The sequence below is a fragment of the Balaenoptera borealis genome (genome assembly GCF_965194805.1).
Source record: "Balaenoptera borealis genome assembly, chromosome: 2".
Taxonomy (NCBI): domain Eukaryota; kingdom Metazoa; phylum Chordata; class Mammalia; order Artiodactyla; family Balaenopteridae; genus Balaenoptera; species Balaenoptera borealis.
This window is the reverse complement of record NC_138867.1, coordinates 119,775,606-119,800,993: the sequence shown is the minus strand read 5'-3', so window position 1 is coordinate 119,800,993 and position 25,388 is coordinate 119,775,606. Positions and strand designations below refer to the sequence as shown.

At 40.6% G+C, this 25,388-nt stretch overlaps 2 protein-coding genes across 2 annotated transcripts; both read right to left on the bottom strand.

Moving 5' to 3' along the window:
* Positions 1-6: 6 nt before the first annotated feature.
* Positions 7-25,344, bottom strand: LOC309622645 (protocadherin gamma-A1-like). The gene is made up of 4 exons (XM_082378634.1): positions 25,030-25,344; positions 19,749-19,837; positions 10,130-13,192; positions 7-174 (listed from the first exon to the last, which is right to left on the bottom strand). The coding sequence occupies exons 3-4, from the start codon at positions 12,548-12,550 to the stop codon at positions 97-99; spliced, it is 2,499 nt and encodes an 832-aa protein (XP_082234760.1). The 5' UTR covers positions 12,551-13,192; positions 19,749-19,837; positions 25,030-25,344; the 3' UTR covers positions 7-96.
* On the bottom strand, positions 182-10,118 carry LOC309622648 (protocadherin gamma-A2-like). The gene is made up of 2 exons (XM_082378638.1): positions 2,817-10,118; positions 182-317 (listed from the first exon to the last, which is right to left on the bottom strand). Exons 1-2 carry the CDS (start codon positions 5,235-5,237, stop codon positions 303-305), a joined length of 2,436 nt encoding a protein of 811 aa, XP_082234764.1. The 5' UTR covers positions 5,238-10,118; the 3' UTR covers positions 182-302.
* Positions 25,345-25,388: the final 44 nt, after the last annotated feature.

Genomic DNA, 25,388 nt, shown 5'->3' with positions numbered 1-25,388 from the left:
TGAATTATTTTCTCTGAATTGGGTACCAGTGTCTCACGACGGACTTCAGTCTTATTTTCTCAAGGAAATAACCCTTTCGTGGGCCTAATTTATAGGTTACAGAGCTGGCTGACTGAAAGGGTGAGCTTTGGAGCAGCCTCGGATCTTGTAAGTGTGATTTGCTGGTTCTTTGCTCTTTGGAAACAAGGAAATGGATTAGCTCTTCAGTGGCGTTTTCCTCCTTGAGTGGTGAACAGCGACGCTCAGAGGCATAACCGTTTACTGCACCCTCTTAGACAAACCCAAGCCAGACTTTCTGTTTCTCAGCACCTGAAATTCTTTTTATCAGAGGTAATGGGATCAGTTTTTATTTCACATAACTGAATCGCTATATGTTAAAGGATGTGACTTCAAGTTATCTTCCTTGGGAAGCCATGAGCTAATCTTAAGATCACTAATATTGCTTCAAACATGCTGAAGTTACTGTTTTGAAATGTTCAAAGTTTAAGAACCTCACAGAAATATCAGCCAGATGTATAGGGCATGCCTCTTGAAATTTGTCCTTGATAGCCTGACATCTTGGTTTCAATATTTTCCATTTAACCCATTCATTAAACACACATATAACTGAGTGTACGACAAAATCTGGGGATTTAAGGTGAACGATATGAACACAGCCACTTCCTTCACAGAGTTATAAGGATATAAAAGCAAACAAGGAATTACAGTGCATTGAGATAACTACCATAATGGGAGAAGCCAAGGGCTATGGGAGGGCCTCCAACCTGGCCTTGGAGGTTAGCAAAGGCTTCCCCAAGAAACATGAGAGGAGTGGATCAGGGATAAGGCCTGGATGTGAGAGAGGAGAGCATGGGAATGCCTAGATGTGAGAGAGAAACCACAGAACTTCAGGGTACTGAAAGTAGTCCACTTTGCCGAAATCTAGAGTATGAAGATGTTTTTAAGGACTGAAAAGCTGAAACTAGTAGAGATAAAATTTTGTTTTATATGCCAGAAACTCTTTTCCTGTATTTGTTTTCCTCTCCAAGCACAGAAATAGGAATTCATTTGTCACTTCAATCATGATGCATTATATACCTATGTATAAGGCATTTATGTTCAGGAAGAGTTACTATAAGCACTAAAAGGAACTTTGTATTCAATTTTCCTCAGTTCATACTTTATTTACCTGCAAAATGTTATGACATATTATTCCACAGTGAGTTCCAACTTTATCTCGAAGAATATTATGTAACAGTAGTAAGACAATGGAATGCATTGTTTCAGATCAATTCTCCCTCCAATGCCTTTAAACAATAAAGAATCACAGCACCTTAAAGAATGACAATACCATTAGATGCATGACTTAGTACATGATTATTTCCAAATAAAAGATGATCCCATTTATATATAATATTAGTATATTTTTTGTTCTCTGTTATTAAATATATAACTAACATACTAAAAGCCAACATGGGAAGAGGAATGGGGAAGGAAAACTTGGTTGTAAGGGGGACTTATGTTGGTTGAGGAATTGGAAACATTTTTAACAGCTGCTGTGAGTAGGAAACTTTGAGAAGAGAAATGTAAAAGGACAATTTTTAGGGGCAATAATTTGATATGGTCTCTGAATCCCTTGAGGATATATATTATTTTTAAAGATAAAAAGGCAATGTGGTTTGCACATATGAGAAAAAATAAAAGTAATGGGGGGGGGATATCCCTGCCATACGTCTGCCCATGCAGGGGACACGGTTCGAGCCCTGGTCTGGAAAGATTCCACATGCCATGGAGCAACTAAGCCCTTTCACCACAACTACTGAGCCTGTGCTCTAGAGCCCGCGAGCCACAAGTACTGAAGCCCACGAGCCACAACTACTGAAGCCCGCGCACCTAGAGCCCGTGCTCTGCAACAAGAGAAGCCACCACAATGAGAAGCCCACGCACCACAATGAAGAGTAGCCCCTGCTCACCGCAACTAGAGAAAGCCCATGTGCAGCAACAAAGACCCAACGTAGCCAAAAATAAATAAATAAATAAATAAATTTTTTAAAAAAAGTAACACGGAACAGAAACATCTTCACTATTATACAAACCATGTATTATAGAGCAAATGATAACTCAATCACTTCTTAAAGGAACAAAGAGCTACTTTAGAGGCTAATGAGATTTTTTTTTTTTTGCTAATGAGATTTTTAACTAAACAGAGATTCCATGACATACCCTCCTGAAACACGGTGAAGCATATATATTTCTAAATTTGCACCTTTTAATAGGGAAGATCATGCAAATCAAGAAAAATGAAGAATCTCACTGCCAAACTGAAGGAAAAATATTAAGACTGAGTGAGAAGAAAACAACTAACTAAAGTATTTCATTATTCATAAACAAATATAAATAAACATAAAAGCCTTAAATTTTAAAGGAGGGAGGCATCTGGGGAAACATAAAAGTCAACATTTGTATTTCTAGGAAAGAATTGTTGATCCAGGTGGATCAGATGGTTTCCTCAGGGATGAGAAAGAAGTATGAGAAACCAGACATGCCAGTTCCTAAGGCAGCGCTCTTTTGATAACCTAAATATCACCTTCACTTACTAATTCCTGATTTATACTCATGACACAATGATTCTAGCTCCTCTTCATGTTTACACTGTGTGAACACTTAGAACTACTAAGAAATAATTCACCAGGACTAACTTCCTAAAAATTGAATATATCCGCAAAGAAATATGGGAAATAGAAAAGGTATGGTAAACCGTGGAGACAGCTAAGTAATTAGGTAAATTTATTTCTTTTAGCAAAGTAGCTCACAGGTATATTGCGAAGAGAGTTTACCTGAGAAAAAGTTTCTTCTTTGTTTTCAGGTATAAGTTGAGGTTCTGAAAGAAAATCCTTTTTCTCACAGCTCTCCTGGCTGACGAGCGTGTCCGCATAGTTGGGCTGCGGGAAGATCACGTGACTCCCCCGCGAGTCCGCGGTGAGCCAGGCCTCGTGGCAATAGGTCTGCAGGAAAGCCCGCACCCCGTCCACGCCCACAAAGTGGGAGGCGGGCACACCCGCTAACCTGCCTCCTGAAGCCTGGAGCAGACGCGACTTATGCCAGCGCCACAGTCTGAGCGCCAGAAGCACAATGACAAAGGCGAGGAAGACGCAGGACACCGCGGCCACCGCCACCACCAGGTAGAGTGTGAGACCTGAGTCGTGGGGGTTGGCAGAGGTCCTGATGCTGCCCAAGTCGGCCAGGGCCTCGGGGATGCTGTCCGCCACTGCCACGGTGAGCGTGACCGTGGCCGAAAGAGGGGGCTGGCCGTGGTCCTGGACCGCCACCACCAGGCTCTGCTTGAGCGCGTCTCTGTCCAGCAGGGCCCGCGCTGTGCGCACCTCGCCCGTGTGCAGCCCCACCGCGAAGAGTCCCGGCTCGCTGGCCTTAAGCAGGCGGTAGGACAGCCAGGCGTTCTGGCCCGAGTCTCTGTCCACAGCCACCACCTTGGTCACCAGGTATCCGGGCTCTGCAGAACGAGGTGCCAGCTCTACACCCGTGGAACTGTCGGTAGGGAGGGCGGGGTACAGAATTTCTGGCACGTTGTCATTCTGGTCCAGCACGAATATGCTCAGAGACACGTTGCTTCTGAGTGGTGGGCTCCCGCCATCCTGTGCTGTCACCCACAACTGCAGTTCATGAAACTGCTCATAGTCAAAGGAATGCAGTGCATAGAGGATGCCAGTGTCAGAGTTGATGGAGATGTAGGAGGACAGAGGTGCCCCCTGAATTATGTCCTCAGCCAAGTTATAGGTTACATGGGCGTTGTCATCACTGTCGGGGTCATGGGCCATCATGGAAAAGATGGAGGCACCTCTGGGGTTGTTTTCTGGAATGTAGGCAGAGTAGGATGTGTGGGGAAAGGTGGGAGGGTTGTCATTGATGTCTGCCACCTGCAGCAAAATGTGAGCATCTGTGGACAGAGATGGGTTCCCTCCATCTTTAGCGATCACAGTGATGTTGTATAAGGAAAACTGTTCCCTGTCAAGGACTCTGGTTGTAACCAGTCGGTGGTAATTGTCCACTGACCTTTCTAATTTGAAAGGAAGGTTCTCCGGGAGTGAACATGTGACAAATGCATTCTGTCCAGAGTCTCTGTCATGTACATTGAAAAGTGCAATTATGGTTCCTGGAGGAGAGTCTTCAGGAACCGAGCTGGTAGCAGATGTCATGTAAAATTCTGGGGGATTGTCATTTACGTCGAGAACAGTGACAATGACCTTCGTTCTGGTCAGAAGGCCTGGACCATCCTGAGCTTCAATATCAATTTCATGGAATTTGGCATCCTCATAATCTAGGCTTTTTGTGATCGTTAGTTCTCCAGATGATGACTTGAGCTCAAATACCTCTGAGGTTTCTTCAGGATTTTTCTCCAGAAAATATGCCACTTGAGCGTTGTATCCCTCATCTGCGTCAGTGGCGGTCACTGTGAGTATCCGGGTGCCTACGGGAGTATTCTCTGGAACATTTACAAGGTACTCGGGCTGTGTAAAAACAGGCGCGTTGTCGTTCGCATCCAGGACCATCACGCGGATGCGGGAGGTGCCAGATCTGACAGGGTCGCCCCCATCCAAAGCCACAAGAACGAGATGGTGAACGGCCTCTTCCTCACGGTCAAGGGCGCGTTCCAGCACCAGCTCTGGATACTTATTCCCATCTTTTCCGCTTCGCACGTCCAGGGAGAAGTGGTCATTTGAATTAAGTTCGTACCTTTGGAGGGTGTTCTCCCCGACGTCTGCATCATGCGAGCTCTTCAGAGGGATCCGGAATCCTGGCATAGTCAATTCACTGATTTTTAGCTCCAGTTCCTCTACTACAAAGCGAGGGGCATTATCGTTAATATCTGTTATTTCCACCTCTACTGAATAAATACTCAATTTATCTTCCCGGAGTATGTTGAAACTCAGCAGACACCGTGCGCTCTGAGCGCAGAGCTCCTCCCGGTCTATCCTGCCCGCGGTGACCAAGCTGCCGCTTCGCGGGTTCAGAGCAAAGAGCTGCGTCCTACCTCTGGAGACGATGCGGACTCCGCGCTCCGCCAGCTCCCGGGGCTCCAGCCCCAAGTCCTTAGCGATGTTACCCACGAATGAGCCCTTTTCGATCTCTTCTGGCACAGAATAGCGCATCTGCCCAGCTCCAGCCTCCCACAGGGTCGCCAAAAGAAGGCACAGCAGGGCAAGCCTTCCGCGGTTTGGCAACTTTAGCAGAGCCGCCATTTCTTGAGCTGCAGTCTTTTCTCCCAGGCAACTTCCAGCATCCAGGGCGGGATTCCAATCTTTATTCCTCAGGGTCTGAGATGACCAGCATTCACGGGACCCAGGTAACTGTGGAGAGTAGTGGGCTGCTGGACTTAATTTTTTTGCCTTCCCGAAGCTTGCGGGCCAAACGCCCAGCCCTTTGTGTTATGCGAGCCGTAATGTTGGAGTGGATGTCTCACAGGCTTACTTCTTAGGTGGTCAACAGCGACGCCCAGAGGCCTAAGTAATTTCTGCACTCTTTCAGGTAAACCCAAGTTATTATTTGTTGCCCCTGTGACTTTCAAGTTGTTTTGAAGAATCTTACAGTTCTAAGATACCTTAAAAGTAGCTCTCTCAAGTCAGGAGTCTTTTTTTTCAGAATGAATAAGAATGGTGTGAATGAATGTGACCTTGATAGTAGTTGCAAGGAAAGCATCATTGAACGCTGGAGGCATTAATCAAGGCAGCCTCTGCCCTTATGCCAAACATCTTCAACCACTTATTTTATATTCAGAGACAATAAGATTAATCTAAAAACATTAGCTACATTATATTCTAATGTTACATATTTTAAATTTCTGTGCTTAATGGCTTAGTATTGAACTTCAAAACCTGTATTTTCCCCCCAAAACCTGTATTTAAATTATTGAATTTTCGGACATTTAATTGGGTGACTACCCAATTAAGCCCTGACACTTTGCCTGATTGATGCTGGAGATAGAAATGGTGCACCTGATGAACACAGTCCCTGTTCTCAGGAAGCTTACAGGATAAGGGAGGACATAGTAAAGTAAACAGAATATTTTAATAGAGTATGGTAACTGCTATGATGGTTGGAAACCCTGGGCAATGGGAGAATACATAGGAAGGGTATCCAGCCTAGATTTGGGGGTCAGGAAAGACTTTTCCAGGACAAGATTGAAGCTGGATCCTAAAGCGGATGACTGGATCAAGAAAGAGGCTGGAGTAGTGTTCTAGAACCTTAGTACAAATTCTTGGAGGTGAGAGGCAGCATGAACATTAAGGAAACTGAAGGTGGTTTGTTCTTTGTTCTTTTCAAGATTGTTAGGGCCACTTGAGGTCCCCTGACACTCCATATGAATTTTAGGATGGATTTTTTTCTATTTATACAAAAAAAGGCATTGGGATTTTGATAGGGATTGCACTGAATCTGTAGATTGCTTTGGGTAGTTCTATAAGTTTTTGATAGATACTCTTTATCAGGTTAAGGATGTTTCCTTAAATTTCCAGTTTGCTAAAAGATTTTAATCATGTCTTGAATGTTCTCAAGACCTTTATTATGCCTCTATTGAAATGAACATATGGCTTTTTATCTTCAATCTCCTAATATGAAGTTTTATATTATTAGATTTTCTTATATTGAAATATTCTTGCATCCCTAAGTAATAAACCCCTTTTAGTCATAAGCTATAAATATTACATATATAGTAGATACAATTTTGAATCAACATTCTTGAGCGAGATTGAACACTTCTGTTCTCATTTCAGTCTTTATGCCTTTTGGCTTCTTCCCCATTGAACTTTTTTCATTTTTAACCCATTCCTCTGAGAACACTGATGAAATATTTATTGGAAACAATTGATATTAACTCACCATGTTTTCTAGTAGAGCCTCTAGTTTGTTTTTTAAAACTTTTTCTTCAACATTGTTTTGATACTTTTGAGTCTCATTAAATAACTGCTCGACATCCCTTATTGTAGTTCTCTAAAGATTTCTGTTTGTCTTTGACAACATCCGGTTTTACTCTGTATATTATTTCCCACTCATGCTTCTTGCTTCATATTAAGCTGTTTTATTTTTTCCTAGTCTTACTTGCTTTTCCTTCCCTTTCTCTTTTCCAGGTCTTTGTCTATAATCAGAATTTGGGGGTTTCTTTTAAGATCTCTAAAACGAATTTTAATCATGCCATCTGACAAGCCGATATTAGTCCCAGTACTGGACTTGACAGAAGTTTCATTTTCTCCCCACTGGTGTCGCCTTCTATTGCTTCATCATCATAATTCTTCCTTGTTTGCATTTCAATAATTTATACCCTTTGTTACTTTTCCTATTATTTTATTTAAATTTATGCTAATATCTTTCTTGCTTTGTTTCTTGAGTGGCAAGCTAAATTCACTTGTTTTAAATCATTTGCTTTTTGAAATTCTTACAGTTGTCTATAGATTTACCCCTAAATATTCTTTTCTCTGCATTCCACAATTTTTAATAAGTAATATTTTAATTTTTGTAGTTTTTATTTCATTGTGATTTTTTAAATCCAAGAGTAATTCAGGGATGTAGATTTAAATGTCCAAACTTTTCTGTTTCCTTTTACTATTTTAAAATGTTTGCTTTGTGATTTTTCCAGCTTTATTGAGGTATAATTGACAAATAAAATTGTAAGATATTTAAAGTGTACAACGTGATGATTTGATATATGTATACATTGTGAAAGGATTCCTCTACTGAGCTAATTAACACATCCATCGCCTCACATATTTACCTTTTTGTGTGTGTGTGAGAGCATTAGGTTCTACTCTTAGCAAATTTCTATTATACAATACAGTGCTGTCAACTGTAGTCTCACGCTATACATTAGGTCCTAAGGCCTTATTCCTCTTACAGCTGAAGGTTTGTACCCTTTTACTAATCCCTCCTTATTTTCCTTACCAGCCACTTTGTGATTTAACTACATAAGGCATGTATATTATTTGTACTTTGAAATTTGCTCTACCTTTTTTGTGATGACTATGTAGTAAATTGTTGTCGATTTTCCATATGTTCATGTAAAAATTGGCTATTCTATATTTGTTGTGTATACAAATACCCAACAAATCTGTCAGATCAAGCTTATAGATTCTGTTATTCAAATATGCTGTGTGCTTAGTAATTTTCTGCCTGTGTGATGTATTATTTCTTAGGGAACTGTGTTAAAATCTCTTTCAAATTTCAGATTTGAAAATAATCTGTATTATTTTCAAAGCTATATTGTTTGGTGATAGGAGCTCATGATTTTTATATCCTTTTGGTTGTCTGTTCTTTTTATAAGTATGATCAGTTCATTAAAGAAATCACCACTAATGTTGTTGCCTTAAACACTACTTTGGTGTTATATTAATATGACATGACTGCTTTCTTGTGTGTAGGGTGTGTGTGCGTATCTATCGACATCTTTATCTTCAGTAGTTCAGTATAATTTTATTTTAAGCATGTATCTTGTCAGCAGAATAGATGGATTTAAAAAATCAACCAACTTGGCAATCTTGGTGTTTCAATAGGTTAAAAGGTCATTTATATATACACAGAAGCAAAGTTTTAAATTAAAAAAGTTGAGAAAATTTTAAATTGTAACAACTTATGGCATTGAGAGTATACTCTTGGTACCAAACAGAAAATAAAAATAAAAATCCACACTTAGACATACAGCAAGAATGAGAGAATTTTTTTAAAGCCATCAGAGAAAATAAAGATTACCTAAAAAATAATAATTTGTTGGCAGAAAATTCTCATTAGCAAAAGTAAGTTCCAGAATTCTCCAGGTCCCAGGCCATAACTAGGTATTTTAATGGCACTTTAATGGTATGCAGCAGTGGTATTCTGAATATCACAGCTCAGGTCTGAGAGATTTAGTGTTCATTTTCTGAAGCCAGCATCTGTGTCCACTTCACTCCCTTGGTCTTTAGCTTGCAACAAGTTATGACCATGGGAACTGGTAGGTAATGTTTTTATGTGACTTTCCCCCTTTTTAACTAGCCAAGGGGCCTAACTGCTTATTTTGGATTCAAGCAGTAAGCCTGGCTCAGGTCCCTTGTTTAGCCCGAAGCCCTTTTGTCCCTATTACACTGCTTGAACAATCTCATCTAAGTCCAAGACTAGAATTCCCACTTTAGTTTTAGCCTGGCTCACCACTTTCTGTCCCATCTTCGGTCCGTTTAGCCATTTATCTTTTATTTGTGCCTGACTATGCTTCTGCTTTCTTCTTTTTTATTTTATACGTGTATCTTTAATTTATTGGAGCAGAGTAAGTATATCAAAGCATAGGTTTACTCTCCTATGATGCATTTCTTGTGAAGAGCTTACACACATTAAAATGGAATATATATTTGATTTTTGTTAGTTGTTTACATTACAGGCATAATATACAAATCAGGAGGCTTCAAACTATTTCTCAAGTTGCACAGAAAATTTTCTGTCATTCATTTTATTACTTAATTTCATAAGTTACTTAAAACAGTTGATGTATTCTTGAGCATGCATAAAACATGTCAAAATAAATGACTAAACAAAGGGCTAAGAGAGTTTAAATTTGCAGCTTACCTAGATTTCCATAATTTTATATTAACACAACTTAAAAATACTACTTTAGACAATCTTTACCTTTTCAAATGTCCCCAAATAAAACAGCACCCCGACAGATGACATCGACATTAAATTTAAGGATAAATTAGGAGATGTTTATAACTTAAGGATATTTGAAAACAGTATTAGTCACATTAATATTGGTGGACCTTTTCTAGTCAAACCCAATCCTTGCTAGATAAGAGAATGGTAAAGCCAGAAAAATAAAATTATTTGGCCAGAAGCAAGCAAGAAAACTTTAGAAGCCAAATCTCCTTGTTTCTAATGAAGTGCTCTTTCCACAACTCTTTATCCCAACCACCTACATTATGATTAATTACAGTCTCCTTTTCAATGAAAGAACAATGATAAATATACTCGGATATAAACATTTAATGATTTCCCAGGATTTGTAAATAGAAAGCTACAATGATATGTGGGAAATAGAGAACTGTTAGTACTAAAGAACGAAAGCAAGTAAGTAAACTCAGAAATTATTTTTACCTAGATAAATTTACTACACAAAGTTTACCTGAGAAAATGTTTGCTTTCTATCTTCAAGTAAAGACTGGGGTGCTGATAGAAAATCCTTTTTCTCACGGCTCTCCTGGCTGACAAGCGTGTCCGCGTAGTTGGGCTGCGGGAAGATCACGTGACTCCCCCGCGAGTCCGCGGTGAGCGAGACCTCGTGGGAATAGGTCTGCAGGAAAGCCCGCACCCCGTCCACGCCCACAAAGTGAGAGACGGGCACGCCCGCTAATCCTCCTCCTGAAGCCTGGAGCACACGCGTCCTATGCCAGCGCCACAGTCTGAGCGCCAGAAGCACAATGACAAAGGCGAGGAAGACGCAGGAGACCGTGGCCACCGCCACCACCAGGTACAGCGTGAGGCTGGAGTTGTCCAGGTTGGTGGAGGGTTCCATGCTGCCCAAGTCGGCCAGCACATCTGGGATGCTGCCAGCCATCGCCACTGTGAGAGTAACTGTGGCCGAGAGAGGGGGCTGGCCGTGGTCCTCGACCGCCACCACCAGGCTCTGCTTGAGCGCGTCTCTATCCATCACAGCCCGCGCTGTGCGCACCTCGCCCGTGTGCAGCCCCACCGCGAAGAGTCCCGGCTCGCTGGCCTTGAGCAGGCGGTAGGACAGCCAGGCGTTCTGGCCCGAGTCTCTGTCCACAGCCACCACCTTGGTCACCAGGTAGCCAGGCTCTGCAGAGCGGGGTGCCAGCTCCACACCGGTGGAACCGTCAGTGGGGAGGGCGGGGTACAGAATCTCAGGTGTGTTGTCATTCTGGTCCAGCACGAATATGCCCAGTGACACGTTGCTGCTGAGCGGCGGGTCCCCGCTGTCACGAGCCATCACTCTTAGTCGCAGGTCCCGGAACTGCTCATAGTCGAAGGATCGCAACGCATACAGGACTCCAGTGTCTGAGTTGATGGAGACAAAGGAGGATAGAGGTACCCCCTGGATGGTGTCCTCCACCAGGGAATAAGTGACTCGTGCATTCTCATTGCTGTCAGCATCGTGGGCAGTCACAGAGAAAATGGAGACACCTCTGGGGTTGTTTTCTGGAATGTAGGTGGAGTAGGAGTCCTGCAGGAAGACAGGGGAGTTGTCATTGATATCTGTCACTTGCAGTGAAATGTGTGTTTCGGTAGATAGAGTCGGAGTTCCCTGATCTGCTGCTGTTACTGTGATGTTGTACTGGGAGGTAAGTTCTCTGTCCATTGTTCTTTCTGTCACTAAACGGTAATAATTATCATCTAACTTTTCTAATTTAAAGGGTAGATTTCCAGAAATGGAACACGTAGTGTGACCATTGTCTCCGGAGTCCTGGTCGTGCACACTGATAAGAGCAATTATGGCCCCAGGAGGAAAGTTTTCTGGGACTGCAGTGGTGACAGAGGTGATGGTCACCTCTGGGGCATTATCATTTATGTCCAGAACTTTGACCAGCACCTTAGCTCTGGCCATGAGGCTTGAACCATCCTGAGCTTGAATTTCCATTGGATAAATTGTGTATTCTTCGAAATCCAGAGGTTCTTTATTTGATATTTCTCCTGTGTAAGAATCCAAGTGAAATATTTGTGCCACTTTGTGGTCTATATTATGAAACGAATATGTTACTTCCCCATTGGCTCCCTCATCTGGGTCCGTGGCTTTTACCGTGAGCAGCCGAGTGCCCAGCGGCACGTTCTCAGGGACACTCGTGTGGTACCGTGCTTGAGTAAACGCTGGAGCGTTGTCATTTGCATCCACCACCTGAACTCGAATTCGGAGGGTTCCTGAACGGACTGGGTTGCCCCCATCAAAAGCGGTGAGGAGGAGGCGGTGGACAGCGTCTTCTTCCCTATCTAGGGGACTCTGCAGCACCATCTCTGGCTGTTGGGACCCATCAGATCCCTGTTGCACATCCAGGGAGAAATGAGGGTTGGAGCTGAGCTGGTACATCTGGAGCGAATTCATACCCACATCAAAGTCTTGCCCAGAAGGTAGAGGGATCCTGGTACCTGGAGTGGTTATTTCATTCATTTTAAATTCTACTTCCTCTGACTGGAATTGGGGAGTGTTGTCATTAATATCAATTATTTCCACTTCAACAGGGAAAAGCTTCATTTTATCCTCTACCAAGACGTTAAAACTCACCAGACACTGCAGGCTCTGAGCGCAGAGCTCCTCCCGATCTATCCTGCCTGCGGTGACCAAGCTGCCGCTTCGCGGGTTCAGAGCAAAAAGCTGAGTCCTACCTCTGGAGACGATGCGGACTCCCCGCTCCGCCAGCTCCTGGGGTTGTAGTCCCAGGTCTTCGGCAATGTTGCCCACAAAGAAACCTTTGTCTGTCTCTTCTGGCACCGAGTAGCGGATCTTCCCAGCCTGGGCTTCCAACAACAGCCCCAGAAAAAGGAACAGCAAGACCAGCCTGCGGCAGCCGAGCACCTTCACTCGAATCGTCATTGCTCTCTTGCTTCGTAGTTTTCTCCCAGTCTGGCACCAACAGTATTGTTTCTCTGCTCTTCTGAGTCTAAATTAACCGAATTTTCAGGAGAATTCAGAGCAGAAAGGGGTCCTGAAGTAGGATCTGGGCAGCCTCAGGAGTCTGTTTTCAATCTGGCAGTGATGGAGGTTCTAAGAAGTTTTTTTTCCCCTCGGTGTGTTTGTGTGTGTGCGCGCGCGTGCGCTGCCTTTATCTCCCAGACTGGTGAACAGCGGCACCCAGAGTCCTAAAGAGTTACTGCACTCCTAGATAATACTTGAACTTTCTCTTCTCATTAACCTGATCAACCTTTCCTTAAGTCTTAGTTTATTGTCAAGGAAATAGTTAAGCATTATACATTATAACTATGAAAAGGAGAAATTGCTATGTTCATTTAATTAATTACATCTACATATTGCTTAATTGTAACATACAGTAGAATCCAAGCTATCCTGGATATTCCAGTAGTATTCCCAACCTATCTGCTTTCCGTTTGCTAGTCAGGAAGTATCACAAAGGGGACAAATCATCCCTCCACTTCTTCTGTAGTACATCTTGACCACTTGATAATTTCACAGGCCATATAGAAGAGCAACTGCCCTTTGACTGGAGGATGAAAAAAACTGAGAGGAAAAATAAACTTTTAGAGTGTAAGCAAGACTTTAAAAAATTGGACTATCCCATTTCCTATCCATTGCACTCTGAATATTTAGCAGAAACCTTGGAATTTTGAAGGACATATTTTATTCCATCCCTATTTTTCCTCTTTTACTGAAGCATCTATGTATTATGTAGATTTAAAAAGACCTTTAATATGGGCTTTTAAAAGACCTTCAACTCAGCTGCAAGTAATATATTTTGAATAAAATAACACTGGGCTTGGACTTCCCCGGCCGTCCAGTGGTTAAGACCCCATGCTCCCACTGCAGGGGGCAGCAGTTTGATCCCTGGTCGGGGAACTAAGATCCCGCGTGCCACGCCACATGGCCAAAACGAACAAACAAACAAACAACAAAAAAAACCACTGGGCTCTTGGAATTTCATTGGAAAAATGTCACATGAGTATCTAATTTAGACTAAATTTAAGAGACACAAGAGGTAGTGATATTTTTCAAAATTGAAAATAAAAAGGCCACATCTTTATTTTTGGATAGTCTATATTAGGATAATATGTATTCTCCTACATCCACACTTAATATTTTCTCCAAAAGAAGTTGGTTTTCTAAAACAGCAAGATTTTAAAACTGTATTGCCTTCCTTGTTTTACTCATTGCAAAATTAGTAAAAGGTTACTAACTAAAGTGTCTTGGGCTTACTGTGATTTATTTATCCTTACACAGAAGTTAGGGAAGAATGATCTCTGCATTCCAGACGCTGACATTTTTAGGAACAAATTGGGCCAAATATTGGCAGCCAACCCACGGACACCATGACTGAGAAGGCTCTGGAAAATGATGAAAGGAAACAATCAAAGGCCAGAATAGTTCTTGGAGAGAGACTCTATGTTCTTACACAACCAAATCTACAGTTTCCCAGCTTCTCAAAGACAAATATAATGGAGCCCAAGAGCAGAAACTTAAAGATGCAGTGAACCTCCTTCAATATTTCGAGGAAAGAACTCTTTAGCCAGAAACATAATTTTTCAGAACATACATTAATAGGCACAAAGTTTTGCCCAAAGGAATTTTCTGGGCTAATGAAACAAATCAAAATATACATAGAAACTAGCAAGTAAACTTGTAGAGCTCTCCCACACCCCTAAAGACAACAAAAAATAAGCAGGACTGCTTACAGTAGGATGATATTTATGAAATAAAAGTGTTAAAACTCACACGAATACATTTGAATCCAATGTAATATTTAAGGCTTCACTGCTGGTACTACAGAAACTATCTAGTTGAAAGACGTTTCTGCGTTAACTTGAAGAAATTAAGACTTTGCAATATCTGAAGTCACATATTGACTGTAGGAATAGGGCAAATCTCTCTTGCTGAAGTGGGAGCAACTCCAAGTCCAGGCTTGGACCAGGCTGAAAGCAGGGCTGGAGGAGCACTGCAGGCACGAGGCTATGGCCAGAGTCACTGCTAGGAAGAAGAACATGGAGATCAAGGCGAAAAGACCATGACCAGGTAAAGCTGTAGCTCTGGCAGTAGGTGCTGGGTGGTCACTGAGGTCCGTCCACAACTCCTGCAAAGACTAGCTGCAGCATGATGAATACTGTCATTGAGCATGGTGACCAGCAAGCCCCAGAGAACAGTGTCTCTGTCATCTGCAGTGTCCCAGTGGGCATCTTGCTCTTGTGCATCCTCAGGTTGAAGAGTCAGATTAGGACACCTGATAGGACAGTCAGGTGTTGCGCCCCAGTCAGCGTCCACCTTGGCGACCAGGTAGTCGAACTGCAGTGTGTGATGCCCCATTGAAGAGGCGTATGACTTCCAGGTGCAACTCCCAGCACAGCACGTCTTCTGTGAGTTTTTGCAGTGGTAGTACACCATTACAGGCAGGCTCAGGCTGACACAGAGCCCTGGTTGCAGGCCACAGAGTCAGCTCAAAGGTAGGCTGCAGTGAACACCACTGTGCTCTGCACTCAGTGACACGTCAGACAACAGCACCCAGGTCACTGGTCAGGAAAAATAGGAGGCACTTAGGGCACCAAGTTTCAGTTGGAAGCACTAAAGTGTGCAATGGAGGCTCTGGGTGAGTGTTCCCAATCTCCTGGACCATACAATAGACCTGTTGGAAAATTAGAGCATTTTTGTTGATGTGGGTTATATGCAGGCTAATGCTTACACTGGAGGAGAGGGACAGCTTGTCTTTGTTACCTCATGATTCCGAATCTGCTCCCAGTTTAGAATCCTTTCTGTCAGTAGCTTACAAAGAATTACATAGTAATTCTTTGTTGTGAATTGTTTGGCTATGTGTTTATTACTCTCTACAATACCTTTCACTTTTCTCTTCAAGAAATCTGAGTCCTGTTGTTTTGATTAGAGCAACCACACTTCTTATCTCTAATAGGACTAAACACTCAGCTGAAAGTCACCTGCACTGCATCATAGTTCTCAACCTGCATTTCAACCAGGATTGTGAAAAGTGCCCTTAACTGTCTCCAGTCTTCTCTTCTAAGCTGTGATATAACAGTCACTCTTCAAAATCAAAGATGGTGCTGTCGTTATTGAATATATTGTGTATGCCCTGTGAGACTGTGTGGAAAGTGTAGAACTCTACCTTAAGGGTGTCACCTAGGTCAGCAGGGATCACCTGAAGAATGCAGACAAGGAGGTTCTCTGGCAGGCAGACTCTACTGTACACTTTGTAGCTCAGTATGGGAGGACTGGCTTTGGCATCCAAGACCTACCTGCATCTTGCCCTGAGCCTCCTCCCCACCACTAAGTGGTGGCAGCTCTGCTACTCTGGTCCAGATTTCTCCAATAAATAACCAGAGTACTTACTGCCCTAGTGTTCTCTTTTACTTTTGGCAGTGAGGGAGATGGTTAACTGAAATTAATCTGCTAAACTTGTAGAGAATTACTTGCAGCATCCATATCTACTGCAGTTTAGGAGTAAACTTTGCTCTTATTAAGATGTTTTCCAGAATTTTCAAAACAAAATGGCTGTGCTCAAAGCCATATGTTATTTATATACAGGATAAATACTTTATATAAAAAACATTTATAGGATTTCCAGTGAAGGTTTCAGATTCAAGGGGCCTAGGGACTTCCTTTGGCCTATTGGCTACATCTATCCTGTCATTTGTTCCTTCCTGCTCTCTTTGCTGGCGGTAAAGAGAGGCTTCTTAGCACTCACCCATGGTTCTTGTCACCAACATGTAGATCTTTGGCGAGATTCCCCACTTTTAAATCCTTGGCTGTCTCTTCCGGAATCTCTCAGCATAACTGCTGCGCAGTTCACTAGGCTGAACAAAGACATCAGAAAAGGAAACAGCGCTTCCTGCACTCCCGCGTCTTCCCTGTGGGGAGACTTCTCTCTCTTCACGATGCGGCTTCGTAGGACCGAATGCACTTCGCTACAGTGGCTCCTCGGATTACCAAGGTGCGCTGGAAAGAAGAGGAAGCAGCTCTCTCAGACCTTCCTGACCCAGATATTTGAAGCAGATTGCGGGAGAGATGGCGTGCAGAGTCTGCTCCTGGTGTGTTTCTCTAAAGTGTGCATACATCGCTGCGTCAAAACCGCCAGTGGGTTCCTTTGTTTCACTCTAAGCCACGGATTGGCCAACAGCGGCACCCAGAGGTCCAGGAGGATAGCTACCACATGTTATTTCTGAAAGTCCTCACAGGAGACTGTATTTGCTTTATTTCCGGGACTTATTTTTACAATACCAGTTGGTTCAGTATAAAGGCTACAAGTCACTATTTCTTTTTGACAAAATATTAATAAAATGGTCTTTCCACAAAATTTAAATCAAACGTTTTAATTTATTAAAATTCACATCAGCTTAAAATAAAAATTCTTACACAATTTCCCTCTTGACATTTCCTTTTGAAGAACACTTGAAGCTTCTTTTTCTTAAACATTTTTTTACTCAAGAAATTACCCACTGTAAAAAGAATTTTACATTAGAAAAGGAAATTCTCACTGTATATTCTACAATATAAAAGAAACTTGCACTATAAAAGGTAGAAAATACTGACAAAAATTTTCAAGTATCAGTAATTGCATTATTTAATTACAATTTTACACATAACATAAAATTTACCAACTTAACCATTTTAAGTGTACAGTTCAGTAGTATTAAATACATTCATAATGTCATGCAACCATCACAACCATCCATCTCCAGAACTCTTTTTATCTTATAAAACTGAAACCTATACCCATAGGTATACCTATACCTATACGTATACCCATTAAACTCCTCATTCTCCCTTCTCTCCAGCCCCTGGCAAACACCATTCTACTTGCTCTATGATTTTGACTACTCTAAATTCCTCATATAAGTGGAATCATATGGTATTTGTCTTTTGTGTGTGTGTGTGACTGGCTTATTTTACATAGCATAATATCCTCAAGGTTCATCCATGTTGCAGCATGTGTCAGATTTTCCTTCCTTTTTAAAAGAGTATGGAGGTTCCTCAAAAAATTAAAAATAGAACTACCACATGATCCAGCAATTCCACTTCAGGGTATGTTTCTGAAAAAAATGAAAACACTAATTCAGAAAGATGTAATCACCCCTATGTTCACTGCAGCACCATTTACAATAGCCAAGATATGGAAGCAACCTAAGTGTCCATCAATAAATGAATGGATAAATAAGATGTGGTACATATACAAAGCCATAAAAAAAGAACAAAATCTTGCCATTTGCAACAACATGGATGGACCTAGAGGGTATAATGTTAAGTGAAGTAAGTCAAACAGAAAAAGACAAATACCACATGATTTCACTTATATGTGGAATCTGAAAAAGCAAAACAAATAAACATAACAAAACAGAAAGAGATTCACAGATACAAAGAACAAACAGGTGGCTGTCAGAAGGGAGAGGGGTGAGGGGATGAGTGAAATAGGTGAGGAATATTAAGAGGTACAAACTTCCAGTTACAAAATAAATGAGTCACAGGGATGAAATATACAGCATGGGGAATACAGTATAGTCAATAAAATTGTAGTAACTTTGTATGGTGACAGATGGCAACTAGACTTACGGTGAGGGTGATTATTTTGTAATGTACAGAAATATCGAATGACTGTGCTGTGCACCTGGAACTAACATAGTGTTGTAAGTCAATTATACTTCAATTTTAAAAAAGAATTTCCTTCCTTTTCAAAGCTGAATAATATTCCATTGTAGGTACACATACCACATTTTGCTTATGCATTCATTGGTTGATGGACACCTGGGGTGCATCTAACTTTTAGCTATTATGAATAATGCTGGTATGAACAAGGGTGTATAAACATCTCTTAGAGACACTGCTTTCAATTCTTTAGGGTATATACACAGAATTGGAATTGATGGATCATATAGTAATTCAATTTTTAATGTTTTGAGGAACCACTGACTGTTTTCCACAGTGGCTGTACCATTTTATATTCCCACCAACAGTGCACAAGGATTTCATTATTCCACATCTTTGTCAATATTTATTATTTCCTGTTTTTTTAATAGCCGTCATCCTAATGGGCATGAGGTGGTATCTCACTGTTGTTTTTATTTGCATTTCCCTAATGATTAGTAATGTTGAGCATCTTTTCATGTACTTATCGGGCATTTGTATCTTTTTTGGAATTACATATATACTATTATAATCCTCCCAATAATCAGCTCTTTCATGGATACCACTGATTACCTCTATAGACTGAATATTTATGTCCCCCCCCACCCCAAATTTCACATGTTGAAACCTAATCAATGTGATGGTATTTAGAGGCAGGGCTTTGGGGAGGTGATTAGGTCATGAGGTTGGAGTGCTCATGAATGGCATTAGTGCCCCTGTAAAATAGGCCGCAGAGAACTCCACCCCTTCTACCATGTGAGGTTACAGCAAAAAAGACTGCCACCTATGAACCAGGAAGCCTGCCCTCACCAGACACCAAAGCTGCCAGTGCTTTTATCTCAGACTTCTCAGCTTCCAGATCTGAGAAATAAATTTCAGGTGCTTATAAGGCACTCAGTTTATGATATTTTGACACAGCAGCCCAGATAAATTATGACAGTTGCCCTTGTTCTTTCCTCTCTTCTAACACTTCGTTTTCAGTTTAGAGGTCCACCATCTGTGCACCTAAGGGCAGCTGAACCTACTCATAGCTGTAGTAGTTCTGATAGGTCTAAACCAATATTGGTGATCTCATTCCTCTTGCCAGTGTTTAGTTAGAAATGTGGCTTAAAACAATTAATAATTAAAAAATAAGCTTAGGGCAAGGTTTCTCAACCCTGGTACTATTTTGAGTCAGATAACTTTGTTGGGGGGGGGATGTTCTGTGCATTATAGGATATTTAGCAGCACCCATGAGACGCCACGAGATCCCACAGGTGCAACAATCAAAATGTCTCCAGACATCACCAAATGTCTCCTCCTCCCCACCATTTTGAAAATCACAGGCTTAGGGTATTCCGCTGGTGACTATTATTGAGCCAGGGATAGGCATATAGTCTAAGTTGGTCCAATCACAGTGAAAGACAGATTTTGGTTGGGAAGAGCCACTCTCTGAACTTACCATGGACAAGGAAGGAAGTTCCCCAGTTACTGCTGGCAGGTTTCTTATGACCACAGACTTTGGAAATTTACAAGGAGGTGAGGGTAAAGCTGAAAGAATAATAAAGTATAAATAAATGTTCATTATCCAAAATTAGCAAGAGTTAAACAATTTCTGCCAGACCATAATTCAATCCTGCCTAAAGGCAGCCATACTTCTAGAACTGCACTGTCCGATAGAGTAATCACCTGCCACATGTGGCCACTGGGCACTTGAAATGTGGCTAGTCCAAATTGAGATGTGCTTTAGGTGTAAAATAAACACTTGATTTTGAAGATTCAGTACAAAATAAGAATGTAAAATATTGTTAATATTTTATACATTGATTATATGTTGAGCAATATTTTGGTCATTAGGTTAAATAAAATGTCATTGAAATTAATTTCACGTGTTTCCTTTTGGCATTTTAATATGGCTACTAGATAATTTAACATACATATGTGACTTTCACCTGTGGCTCACATTATATTTCTATTGGACAGAGCTGCTCTAGACTACCTGGTTTTTGAGATAACACATTTTCTTATTGTTTAAACCAGTGTAAATTAGATTGGTCTTTTTTTCTATCGAAAGCATCCTATTTGATACAAGAGACTGCTACAATTTAGTTAACCTGCTTTTTACTGATTATATACTGCTGCAACAGTATATAAGTGTATTTTGGGGGGCATTTGCTATTTCCTCACTCCTATAATTTTCAATCTCCAAAATATAAACAAGGCTTCTCCCATCTCTCACATTTTTTTTAACCTCCACAGTATAAGGAACTTGAAAGTTTATTAAAGGGAATTTTCAATCATACAGCATTAGCCCAATTGTGATACTCCTTTATCATAGGTAGGAAGCCCTTTGAGGCTTATTACCACACTGGGGAATTTATTGTTCCCCCAAATCTTTGGTTCACCAGTATCACAGATATTCTATGGAACAACCACAGGAGTGTAATTCTTTTATCAACTCAGAGTGTTTCTATATATCAAGTGGATTTGATTTAAAAAAACAACATTTGACAAAATTCAACACCCATTTATGATAAAAACCCTCCAGAAAGTAGGTATAGAGGGAACTTACCGCAACATAATAAAGGCCATACATGACAAACCCACGGCCAACATCATTCTCAATGGTGAAAAACTGAAACCATTTCCACTAAGATCAGGAACAAGACAAGGTTGTCCACTCTCACCACTATTATTCAACATAGTTTTGGAAGTTTTAGCCACATCAATCAGAGAAAAAAAAAGAAATAAAAGGAATACAAATCAGAAAAGAAAAAGTAAAGCTGTCACTGTTTGCAGATGACATGATACTATGCATAGAGAATACTAAAGATGCTACCAGAAAACTACTAGAGCTAATCAATGAACTTGGTAAAGTAGCAGGATACAAAATTAGTGCACAGAAATCTCTTGCATTCCTATACACTAATGATGAAAAATCTGAAAGAGAAATTAAGGAAACACTCCCATTTGCAACAAAACCATTGCAACAAAAAGAATAAAATACCTAGGAATAAACCTACCTACAGAGACAAAAGACCTATATGCAGAAAACTATGAGACACTGATGAAAGAAATTAAAGATGATACAAACAGATGGAGAGATATACCACGTTCTTGGATAGGAAGAATCAACATTGTGAAAATGACTATACTACCCAAAGCAATCTACAGATTCAGTGCAATCCTTATCAAACTACCAATGGCATTTTTCACAGAACTAGAACAAAAAAATTCACAATTTGTATGGAAACACAAAAGACCCTGAATAGCCAAAGCACTCTTGAGAAAGAAAAATGGAGCTGGAGGAATCAGGCTCCCAGACTTCAGACTATACTACAAAGCTACAGTAATCAAGACAGTATGGTACTGGCACAAAAACAGAAATATAGATCAATGGAACAGGATAGAAAGCCCAGAGATAAACCCACGCACATATGGTCACCTTATCTTTGATAAAGGAGGCAGGAATATACAGTGGAGAAAAGACAGCCTCTTCAATAAGTGGTGCTGGGAAAACTGGACAGCCACATGTAAAAGAATGAAATTAGAACACTCCCTAACACCAGACACAAAAATAAACTCAAAATGGATTGAAGACCTAAATGTAAGGCCAGACACTAGCAAACTCTTAGAGGAAAACATAGGCAGAACACTCTATGACATAAATCACAGCAAGATCCTTTTTGACCCACCTCCTAGAGAAATGGAAATAAAAACAAAGATAAACAAATGGGACCTAATGAAACTTAAAAGCTTTTGCACAGCAAAGGAAAACAAAAACAAGAGGAAAAGACAACCCTCAGCATGGGAGAAAATATTTGCAAATGAAGCAACTGACAAAGGATTAATCTCCAAAATTTACAAGCAGCTCATGCAGCTCAATATCAAAAAAACAAACAACCCAATCCAAAAATGGGCAGAAGACCTAAACAGACATTTCTCCAAAGAAGATATACAGATTGCCAATAAACACATGAAAGGATGCTCAACATCACTAATCATTAGAGAAATGCAAATCAAAACTACAATGAGGTATCACCTCACACCAGTCAGAATGGCCATCATCAAAAAATCTACAAACAATAAATGCTGGAGAGGGTGTAGAGAAAAGGGAACCCTCTTGCACTGTTGGTGGGAATGTAAATTGATACAGCCACTATGGGGAACAGTGTGGCGTTTTCTTAAAAAGCTAAAAATAGGAATACCATACAACCCAGCAATGCCACTACTGGGCATATACCCTGAGAAAACCATAATTCAAAGAGTCATGTACCACAATGTTCATTGCAGCTCTATTTATAATAGCCAGGACATAGAAGCAACCTAAGTGTCCATCAACAGATGAACGGATAAAGATGTGGCACATATATACAATGGAATATTACTCAGCCATAAAAAGAAACGAAATTGAGTTATTTGTAGTGAGTTGGATGGACCTAGAGACTGTCATACAGAGTGAAGTAAGTCAGAAAGAGAAAAATAAACACTGTATGCTAACACATATATATGGAATCTAAAAAAAAAAAAAGGTTCTGAAGAACCTAGGGGCAGGACAGGAATAAAGACGCAGACATAGAGAATGGACTTGAGGACACAGGGAGGGGGAAGGGTAAGCTGGGACGAAGTGAGAGAGTGGCATGGACATATATACACTACCAAATGTAAAACAGATAGTGGGAAGCAGCCGCATAGCACAGGGAGATCAGCTCAGTGCTTTGTGACCACCTAGAGGGGTGGGAAAGGGAGGGTGGGAGGGAGAGGCAAGAGGAAGGAGATATGGGGATATATGTATATGTATAGCTGATTCACTTTGTTATAAAGCAGAAACTAATACAGCATTGTAAAGCAATTATACTCCAGTAAAGGTGTTAAAAAAATTAAACAAACTTAAAAATTCAGTTCCCCAGTCAAAACAACAACAACAACAACAACTGGATTTATCAATAGACATTAAGGTAATGGTGATGTGGCAGTGCCCTTAGCTTTAGGATCAATGTAACTACCCCTCAAAAAATAGCATTCAGAAAATGTATTAAACTCAAAAACAGAAAATATGTTTCAGGATTGAAGGAGGTACATACTTTAGGGGAAACTTCAGTTGATCCTTTTAATTATCTCTGACAACCTTCCATTTCAAGGTTTAATAACTAAAATACACTATAATTTTGGCAAATCTGAATTGCCCAGAATTTATCTCAAGTTATTTTCCGTGACAAAGATATTTGAGCATCATAAAGCTCATAGGCAATTAAAATGCAAAGCAATATTTGGATTATTTTCATGTATAAGCATGGCCTCACATTTTATAGGGTTAAATAAAGCATTATGCAAAGGCTAGCATGCTAAACTCACATCTATGAAGTAAGTAAAATCAGGTACAATTAAGGGACAAGCACATTGGAAAAATTTCTTCAAAAAGAGGAAATAGATCATCCTGGAAATTATATATACATCAGCTAATATTCTTCAACACATTACAGAACAAAGAACTAAAGTACAGTTATGTAGAAGAGCATAATTTTCCTTCAAACTTAACATAAAAAACCAAACTGGTGCCAAACCATTTAAATACCACCCCATGATACACAGTAGCACAGCTGACGAAACCAAAGGGGTCACATTCACACACGCTATTTGCAAACCTCTGGCCTCATAACAATTGGCACGGTCCGTGACTGGAGAGGAAATGTATATATAAAGTGGCTCTATCTCATTTTAAGGTGACATACAATGTATTTTCTCTGACAAATTATTATAGGATTTAGATTATATTTATGTTCTTTCTGGATGGATCAATTGTTTCATTCAATTAGCAAATATTTTTTATCTCACACGTTTTGATACTAGGCACTGGGACCGGATGAACACGATATTAGACTCCTGATTATCATGGAGCTTCCAATCTTAGGTGAGGGAGACAATAAGTACATAAAGAAATAAAGTGAATTTTCTAAATGTTAATCACATTTTAAGTGAATTCTCTAAAACAGGTGTTGATATTTTAGAGAACAGAAATTGAAATTTTAAGGACCTTGATAATCTACCAAACTGATCCTATTAATAAATAAATGGAAATGAATAGGAGTAAGTGGAAACTGTTACACAGTTAGACTGAAGCACTATAAATACATGTTGAAGAATACTTGACCACCTAAAGAAGAGGCAAGCAGAAAAGTTATCCAAACAGTAGAGGTGGATTTTTTTAAATTCCAAACTAATTTAAAAATTACTGGCAAATGAGTAGAAGGAAGTAATACTTCAAGTATATTCTACTTTAATCAGACTATTCGTCTTTCAGGCAACTGTCCTAAATGAACACGGGCCTCCAGAAGAACACTACCTTCTCTGTTTACATTTATATCTACGTCAAACACATTAAAAAGAGGAATCACTACTCAGCCATAAAAAGGAACGAAATTGGGTCATCTGTAGAGACGTGGATGGATCTAGAGACTCACACAGAGTGAAGTCAGAAAGAGAAAAACAAATATCATATATTAACGCATATATGTGGAACCTAGAAAAATGGTACAGATGAACCGGTTTGCAGGGCAGAAATTGAGACACAGATGCAAAGGACAAACGTATGGACACCAAGTGGGGGAAGTGGCGGGGGCGGGGATGAACTGGGAGATTGGGATTGACATGTATACACTAACATGTATAAAATGGATGACTAATAAGAACCTGCTATATAAAAAAATAAATTAAATTAAATTAAATAAAAAAAGAGGAATCACCCTTGTTCCCTCAGGGGGTCTTCAAACCCGAAACAGACCGAGTCATGGGCTTCCTACGGACATCTTCATAATCAACAAACACAGAATTATAGTGGTCTGCATGTCCTCACTCCACTGACTTGGGTACTTTAAAATCCACGGTATGGTTAGTTATGAATTCTTTTATCGGCTCCAGATTGAATATAGCCTGTGGAGATGCCGAGATGTTTCCAGAAACAAACACCATTTCCGCACGGACGCCCTATCTCCGGCAATCACCCGGAAGCCTAGGAGGTATCCGGCCCCACAGCGATCCGGTAAAAGCCCTAGCTTAGCGGAGGCGGGCGGGAGAATCTATGTCCTTCTTAGAACCGTTTTCT

Bases quoted from the DNA above. Each gene is read 5' to 3' on its own strand.
- LOC309622645 (XM_082378634.1), bottom strand. From the start codon at position 12,550: ATGACGATTCGAGTGAAGGTGCTCGGCTGCCGCAGGCTGGTCTTGCTG. The intron at 175-10,129 runs GTAAACTTTGTG...TTGTTTCCAAAG, and splicing joins GAAAGCAAACATTTTCTCAG to AGCAAAGAACCAGCAAATCA.
- LOC309622648 (XM_082378638.1), bottom strand. From the start codon at position 5,237: ATGGCGGCTCTGCTAAAGTTGCCAAACCGCGGAAGGCTTGCCCTGCTG.